Source organism: Egretta garzetta, unplaced genomic scaffold, assembly GCF_000687185.1.
Source record: "Egretta garzetta isolate BGI_Z169 unplaced genomic scaffold, ASM68718v1 scaffold207, whole genome shotgun sequence".
NCBI classification, from domain to species: Eukaryota; Metazoa; Chordata; class Aves; order Pelecaniformes; family Ardeidae; genus Egretta; species Egretta garzetta.
In genome coordinates, this window is record NW_009260185.1 from 321729 (window position 1) to 329354 (window position 7626).

At 58.9% G+C, this 7626-nt stretch overlaps 3 protein-coding genes across 5 annotated transcripts in view; 1 reads left to right on the top strand and 2 right to left on the bottom strand.

Annotated features, from left to right (window-relative positions):
• Positions 1 to 751, top strand: part of SIAE (sialic acid acetylesterase) — a 4921-nt gene extending 4170 nt beyond the window's left edge. Inside the window, 1 exon segment of the mRNA XM_035897486.1 lies at positions 718 to 751. Coding sequence (XP_035753379.1) covers positions 718 to 751 — 34 coding nt within the window.
• Positions 752 to 837: 86 nt separating this feature from the next.
• Positions 838 to 4164, bottom strand: PANX3 (pannexin 3). Of its 3 annotated transcripts, none has more exons than XM_009642141.2 (5): positions 3971 to 4164; positions 3093 to 3235; positions 2783 to 2997; positions 1965 to 2629; positions 838 to 1139 (listed from the first exon to the last, which is right to left on the bottom strand). In XM_009642141.2, exons 1-5 carry the CDS (start codon positions 4149 to 4151, stop codon positions 1078 to 1080), a joined length of 1266 nt encoding a protein of 421 aa, XP_009640436.2. In that variant the 5' UTR covers positions 4152 to 4164; the 3' UTR covers positions 838 to 1077. The 3 variants fall into 3 exon arrangements, with proteins under 3 accessions (XP_009640436.2, XP_035753347.1, XP_035753348.1); XM_035897454.1 differs by having other exon boundaries at positions 3093 to 3338; positions 3971 to 4054; XM_035897455.1 differs by having other exon boundaries at positions 3093 to 3349; positions 3971 to 4041.
• A 17-nt stretch (positions 4165 to 4181) lies between these two features.
• Positions 4182 to 7620, bottom strand: RPUSD4 (RNA pseudouridine synthase D4; the record flags this gene model as incomplete). The annotated part of the gene is made up of 6 exons (XM_035897456.1): positions 4182 to 5812; positions 5956 to 6053; positions 6329 to 6479; positions 6584 to 6677; positions 6896 to 7097; positions 7335 to 7620. Coding segments are annotated over 6 exons (1017 nt in total), but the record flags the coding sequence as incomplete, so codon positions are not given.
• Between the last annotated feature and the right edge of the window lie 6 nt (positions 7621 to 7626).

Below are 7626 nucleotides of genomic sequence, written 5' to 3' on the forward strand. Positions count from 1 at the left end.
GGCGTGCGCTACGCCTGGGCCGAGTGGCCCTGCGAGTACGAGTCCTGCGCCCTCTACAACACCCAGGGGCTGCCCGCACCCCCGTTCCTGATGGACACCCTGCCCGCAGGGGGAGCCCCGGGGCACCCCGCAACAGCCGGGGGGAGGGAGCTGCTTCTCCTCCCCAGGGGATTTAGGTGAGGGGGTGGCGGAGGGGGCTCAGACCTCTTGCAGAACGGCTCAGGGCTGCTGGCACCCTGCCTTTCCGATTCGGGGAGGCGGCTGGCTTAAGTACTGTCTTACTAATTAAACACTTCCCTGCTCCTCTTTGGCCCGAAGTCAAGGCTGCAGGGGCGGGGAGGGGAAAAGCCAATTTAAAATTAAATTTATGAAAAATTATGTTAAGCCAAGCAGCAGGACACACTGCTGGGAGTTGAACCCCTCACCGCTGCTCCTCCCTGCCCATGGAGCTTGGTCCTGGCTCCCCTGGGACACCCCCACCCCTTGGGGCGCGCTGACCCCCATGGCGGGGTGCTCGCAGGAGCCAGGGTCTGCCTGCAGGGGGGGGAAAGGAGCTCTGCCAAAAAACCCACAAGCAAACGCCAAGCCCGGGGCTGGGCCGTAGAGCTGCGTGGGGCACGTGGCTCGGTAGCAGCAGGGAGCGCCTTCCACCTCCCCGTCCTAATAAATAGTTAAGGGAAGAGCTCATTTTCTTCTGGGGTCCTTTTTTCCCTTCAGAGAAAAGCCCTCCATTGCTTCCCTCCTGCCCTAACAGCAGGGAAGTTTGTGTGGAAGAGGCGCGACACAGAATAAAACGTCTGAGAGAGTCTCTGTGCAAAAAAAAAAAAAAAGGTGATTCTTTAACTCTTTTTTGCTGGAAAAAAATATATGCAAGAAGGGGAACCCCAAATGCAGGAAGAGAGCAGGTGAGCTCAGCCCGGCCGCTGCTGTGGCGTTACAGACGTCACCCCACCAAGGCTGTATCAAAACCAGAGCTTAATGCACGCGAGCTACCGCTGGCAGTGAGGAATTGGATCGAACTGGATCCCAGTAGAGGAACTGGGCAGGTCCCGGCAGCAGCCGCCCCCGCTCCTGCGGTCAGGCAGAGCCCAGCGAGTCCCGGGAGGCTTTTCCCATCGCTTCCACTCCAGGCTTCGTTTCTGGGCAAGGTAGGGGAAGAGGAGGAAGTTAATTAGCCGGGCAATCGCAAACTGGGATCTCGGGCTTCCTCCACTAGCATGCAACTAGCCCGAGAGCCAGTTGTGCTAGCCCCGCAGTTGCCATGCCAACGAGGATGCTAAATACAGCTCAGTCTGGGTGTTTTTTTAAACCCACGGCCCTCAGACTGTATTCAGGGCCAGGAAGGGAGCCCAGGCATCCTGGCTCCTGCCCTGCCAGGTGGGGGATCCCTGTGAGACTGCAGAGGAGGCCCCCCCAGCGCCCCAAAACCCAAAGCAGGGGGAGAGGGAGCCGTGGTGCCCAGGGAGAGGGCATGCAGCCCCCAGGGGACATGGCTCTACCTGGGAGACCCATCTGCCTCCCGCCACAGCGCATCCGAACAGGAGGAGGGGGGTGAGCTCAGCATCCTTGGCATCAGCCCCCCAGGACTGGAAGCTCCCAACCCCGCTCCCAGCAGGCTGGGCCACTCTCTCTGCCAAAAATGGGGACACCCCCCCTCCCTCAGCCCCCCAGTTTGCCCAGAGCTTGGATTTAAGCGGCAAGTTCTCCACTTTCTGTTCCTATAGCAACTCCCGCCCACACTTGGGCTGGCAGTAGCATCAAATCCCGGCTGCCAGAACCCAAGCCCAGCTGTAAATGGAGCCCTCAACCCCCAGAAGCCCCCCAGTTCTCCCCCAAAAACCTTAGGGTCTCAGCAAATTGGTTAGGGCCATGGTGGACGGATCCAGCCTCACCCCCAGGGTGGGATCTGGTGGCACGGGAGCCAGGAGGAGAGCAAAGAAGTCTTCTCTACCGAAAAACCTTACCTAGAGCCCCGCCGTTGGAGAGGGGCGTGCTGCTGACAGCCTCGGGGATGCAAGCGTGGGGTTTGGGCTTGGTGGTCTCCAGCCCGGCCAGCAGTGTCATGAAGTCGACGACGGTATCGATGTCCTGCTTGTTGGCAGTGGCTTCCCTCAAGGCGCTCACAGCGTTGAGGCGGCTGAAGGAGGTCAGCTCAGAGATGTTGGCCCGGAGGAAGAGGAGGATGACGTTGAGGTCGTTGACGGGGCAGGTGAGCATCTTGCGGCTGAGGAGGTCGAAGGCGGGGAGCATCTCGTAGACAGAGAGCAGCCCCTTGTCCCACTGGCAGAGCTGCAGAGCATTGTAGATGACGACGGGTAGGAGGAGGACGTAGACGCCGCCGACCGAGACGCTGATGAGCTGGAAGACGGAGAAGAAGACCAGCTTGCAGGGGATGAGCGGGGGGATGTGGGGCTCCGCCTGGAGCAGCCCCGTTTTGATGGAGCAGCTGAACTCGTCCTGGAAGAAGATGTTGAGGTGGAGGAAGACGAGGTAGAGGCAGGTGGCAGCCAAGAATAAGAGCAGCAAGAGGTTCCTCAGGATGTAGATGAATGCCAGGGAGTGGGCGTGCTGCTTGCAGGTGAGGTAGCGCTCCAGCAAGGGGAACTCAAAATACCTCTCCCGGCGGGCCCTGGGGGCAGAGGGGACACACCAGGGACTTAGAGCCAGCCCCAAACCACGTTGCTTCACCGAAGCCCATCCTGGACGCGGCCACAGCCACAACGCCAGGGGGAGGGACTTCGGGGGGACGTGGTCACCAGTTGAGGCTGCCCAGTGGCCTCACCTCTCGTATTCCTCCCAGAATTGCTCTGGCTCGGCGCTGGCCTGCTGGACCTTCCTCATGTGCTGCACCAGGCGCACGGAGCGGTTGTAGGATTTGTCCAGCTCGTCGATGATGAAGAGGAGGTCGGAGTGGAGGGCGGGGGCAGCTGCGTAACGCCACAGTAGGTAAGGCATGTACATGAGCACCGCCACCACCAGAAGTGAGTATGGGAAGACCTGGGCAAAGGAGACAACCGAGCGTTGAGCTGCTTCACCTCTGCTGCACACCCAGGTGGGACCTGAGGGCACCCAGCAGCAAGCTCGACCCATACCTTGAGAGCCCAGAGGGACTTGGTGATGGCCTGTCCTTCAGCATCAAAGCCGTGGTGGACGAGGGAGTCCCAGCAAGCTGTGTCGACGTAGGCAGACTGCTTCCCCGTGAAGTTGGTGGGAGAGAAGCAGCTGATCTGCGAGCCTAGGGCGAGGAGAAGGGCAAACCTCAGCCACAGGAGGTCCATTGAGTGTGGGCCAGCACTCCGCAGCCAGGCACCGATGCGTTTACACGAGGGCGCCTACAGCTAAGGCATCACTGGGAATTAAAAAAGCCCTTTTCACAGTCATTTTGTAGCTGTCCTTCCCCACCATTGCATTTTTCCAGCAAGGACTTTTCCATCACTTCCCAAACACAAACCCTTTCAGCACGGCCGTGGGTACTTGGTGGGGGCAAATTAAAGACGGGCCAGACACTGGAGTCCAACCAAATCCCCAGGGGCAGCGGTGGGATGTTGGCCGAGGCCAGATTTAGCCTGAGGTCACGACGCACCATCAATGCAACCCTCTGTGCTGCCCTCACAAACCCCGGCAGGACAGAATATCCCAAGCCACCCTGCTGGCACCCTCCTCCTCCTCGGAAACAACCCTGCGGCACCCAGAGGTGCTAGGGGCAAGCAGCTGAAGCGGGGCTTCGATTCACCACCAGTCCTGGGGTTTAGCATGGCCGTTCCCGGGCTTTCCCAGCAACCAATAATCCATTAAAAACAATCAATAAATATCCCCGAGAAAGATCAGTTGCTAAAACAGGATTTCCAGGCTGCCCTGCCTTGGACCACAGCCACGCCGGTACGAACACGAGGGTTTTGCAGCAGTAGCCGAACTGCCGCCGGCAACTGCCCATGACCCGAAGATCCCTGTTGCAAAAGCTGTTACTCACCGGCGGAGAACTCGCGGGCGAAAGCCAGCGAGACAAGGAAGAGGGGCAGCCCCACAGTGACGAACTTCAGCAGGCGATCACTTGGCAGCCCCAGCCGCAGGCCCTTGGCTCGGGAACCGCCGGGATCCGGGAGGAGAGCATCAGAGAGCATGTACTCGGCGGCCGTGTGCGAGAGGGACATTTTTCTATCGAGGAAGAGGAGACGACAGCGACTGCTGCTGCTGCTCGGGGGCTCTGGTGTTGTCTGGGGCGTGACCGTCTAAAGGAGTGACTTTGTAGGGCTGAAGGCATCACTTGCCAAGCCCTCTGCACCCGATGGCTGTAAATGACAGCTTAGACAGCACATTAAATCGACTGGTAATTACAGGGGGAAGCCTTTTCACAAATAGCACGCCCCAAAATAGAAACAAAAAACAAAAAACAAAATAGCAGCCGCAGCACCGGGCTGGGAAGGCAGTGTTCCTCCCCAGCCGCAGCCGCTCCCCGGCTCCTGGTGGTTTTACATCCCTCTCTCATAAGCAGATGTATTTCTGGCGGCGCTTTCGAGGGGCGTGGGGCTCCCCAGCTATTTTCACCCCTTGTGAGGAGTGGGTAGGCAGGGGACAGGGAATTACCCTACCGAAAAGCACCAACCAGTTCCATGGTGGCCCTGTGGGGTACAAAGAGCCCTTTCCTGCACCCAAACCAGATGGAGGGGCTGGAGAAAGTCCTGCTGCCCGGCCCCAAGCTTTTGGGGACAGGCCAAGAGACACCAAGTGCTGGTGGCTGCCACTTTGAGGCCGAACATCAGCTGCTGTTCCTCAGCATTTCATATCTCCACTTGCCTTCCCCTCGAGGCACAGGGGAAGGAACGTGGCTCCAAGGCAAGCTCCCGAGGGAGAGGGATCCCGACAACGGGGTCTGGAAACATGCGATAGGGAAGTCAGAAGGGGCGGTGGGGTAGAAAAGATTCTCCCAGCAGCGTAGTCACTCCCCAAAAACCCACTCCGACACCTCTGGCAGCGCAGAGCAGAGGGAGTCCCGGAGCTGCTCAGCCAAGCCAAGCCAAGGAACTCCTCGTGCAGTCTCTCAGCATAGCAAAAAAAAAAACCAAAAAAACCCACAGCCGCTGCCAAATTGCACTTTCGATGGATTTTCAAACAAAGGGAGTCTCCAAATTTGAACATGGAGCGCCAGGATATGAGGGAGAAACCACTGGTCAGCTCTGGAGGGATGAGCGATGGCCCTCAAATGGGGAGGGACTGCACCTGGGTGCAATCAAACCTGCCCAGGGACCGCAATCCGCCTGGCCTGAGCACTGTGAGACACAGGACCCTTCACCTCAGCATGAACTGCGTCTTTTATTGCTCAAAGACAAGTTCAAAACACAGATTGGGCAAAGCCCACGTTCTACCCAGCCTCGTTTGTCCGAACAAGAGGCTCTTCAGCATGCCCAGTTGCTTTTCTGCACCAAATCGGGGCAAGAAGCACAGGGAGGTACCTGGTTTGAAGCCAGCAACACTGGTACCAACACAGGAGGTCTCTGGCAAGAAGCAGAGACCATGGACTTCATCACACTGCTGGCTCCAAGGCAGACACCGCTGCAGAGCGATGGGACCCAGCACTACCACGTGCTGAAGACGTGGAGATAGACCGTACTGCTCCCGTCCTGCCTCGTTAGTTGTTAGCGATGTCCAGCTCCAGCCTCTTCAGAGTCTTTTGGAAGAAGAGGGGCGGCTTGCAGACGAGGTCTATCCGCTCGCCCAGGGGCAGGGAGAGCCGGTGGGCGTGGAGGTGGAGAGGGAGGTGGCGAGCCTTGCTCTGCTGCAGCTTCAGCCTCTTCAAGGTGATTTCAGGAAGCTTCTGCAGCGAGGACAGAAAATGTCCCTTCTGCAACCCTGTCTCTTCAGCTGGGACATGAAAACCCCGGCCCAGGGGACACAAAGGGGCTGCCTGGCCCCAGATCCGGCTCTGGCAGCACCCCCCCAACACAGGACCTGCCTTACCTGGGGCGCCAGCTTGCTCCAGTGCGAATATTTGTGATCCCCCAGGATGGGGCACCCCAACCCATACGCCAGGTGAACCCGGATCTGGTGCTTCACCCCTGAGGAGGGAAGGAAAAAGGAGAAATGTGACAACCAGCAGTGCCAGGCCTTGGCTCCCACCTAACACCCTCGGTGCCGGAAAATCCCATGCCAAAATCATCGGCAACTGGAGAGCGGCCCAGCAGCGAACCATCACCCCAGGGTGGCTCATTCCTAGAGCCTTGGCCCAAAAAGGATTTCAGTCATGTCTAATAACGAGTTCCCGCTCCCAGTGCTGCACAGAAAGCAGATCCAGCAGCCGACACAACCCTGGTGACACCCGGCCAAGCCTCACCCGTGATGGGCTGGAGCTCCAGCAGAGAGCAGGCGGAAGAGCTAGCCAGAAGGCGGTACCGCGTCACGGCGCTTGCGGCATTGCGGTTCTTGCGGATTTTCACCACCTTCCCATCCTCCGGAGACAGGCGATAGTTGGGGGCACATGTCATCTGAACGGCGGCGAGAGGGTGAGCCCACAGGAAGGCAGGACAGGGGGTGGCTGGGGAGGAGGAACGTGAGGGCAGAACGGCAGCCCAGAGGACAGCCCGCTCACCTTGTAGTGCCGCTGGTGGCTCTGCACCTCCTTCTCCACGATGGGGATCTCCACAATGCCCTCGGTGGGGTCTGGGTCGCCCAGGCTAATTGCCCTGGGGAGGGAAACCAAGAGTCTGTGGGGTGTTGCTCCGGCAGGAAGGCAACCTTCCGCTCACCCCCAGCCCTGTAAAAAGATGCTTGAGGAAAAATAAGGACACACCCGCCACCTCCACAAAGCCCCATGTCCCCACACCCTGATGACTGTCCCTTCACCCCTTCTTCAAACCCTATGGGCCCTTCAAAGCTGCTTCTCCACCCAAGACTTTCCTACCAGTAGGTCTTCTCCACCTGACGAGTTTTGAAGAGAAGCCGTATCCTCTCTGCCACCTCCTTGCTCCGCGCCAGCACCATCACGCCCGTGGTCTCTTTGTCCAGCCGGTGGCAGAGGTGGAGGGGTTCGGCTTTCATGTTCTCCAACATCTTGGCCAAAATCGGCAGTACGTCGGCAATACAATTCTTCACCCCGGGGCCACCTGCATAACCCACAGACAAGGTACTCAGGGGAGACGTTCACCTGCCTGTGTACCTTAAATTACTCCCGAAACGTGAGACAAAGAACGTGACCTGAAGGTGACAAACTCCCTGCGTCCCACCCTGGGAAAGAAAACCTCAGCACAGGGAGGATGGAGGCAGAGGCTGCCCTGACAGCCCCGTGCAGCCATTTCCATTTGCCCCTCTACAGCATCAGCATGGATGTGGCTTTTCCTCACCGTGCACAGGCAGGCCGTAGGGCTTGTTGATCACCACGATCTCCTCGTTCTGGTAGACGGTTCCCTGCTTGAGCACTTTGGCCAGGACATTGGGGTGAACCTGCTGCAGCTGCTTGCTCAGCAGGGCAAGTTCCTGGACCCGCCTCTGCGCGGGGTCTTTGGGGATCTGAGGGGAGACCAAAACGCCATCGGTGGAGGATAACGGCTCCTGGCTTTCACACAAAGCTCCTGCGCGACCCCCGCAACTCGCCCGCCTTCCCGCTCCTCGCTCGGCAGCGGCGTGTCCGAGGAC

Excerpts from the sequence above, each read along its gene's own strand:
- PANX3 (XM_009642141.2), bottom strand. The coding sequence starts at position 4,151 with ATGTCCCTCTCGCACACGGCCGCCGAGTACATGCTCTCTGATGCTCTC. Across the intron at positions 2,998-3,092 it reads AGTCCCTCTGGGCTCTCAAG|GTCTTCCCATACTCACTTCT; the intron begins GTATGGGTCGAG and ends TCCTTTGCCCAG. Across the intron at positions 1,140-1,964 it reads CTCCAACGGCGGGGCTCTAG|AAACGAAGCCTGGAGTGGAA; the intron begins GTAAGGTTTTTC and ends TACCTTGCCCAG.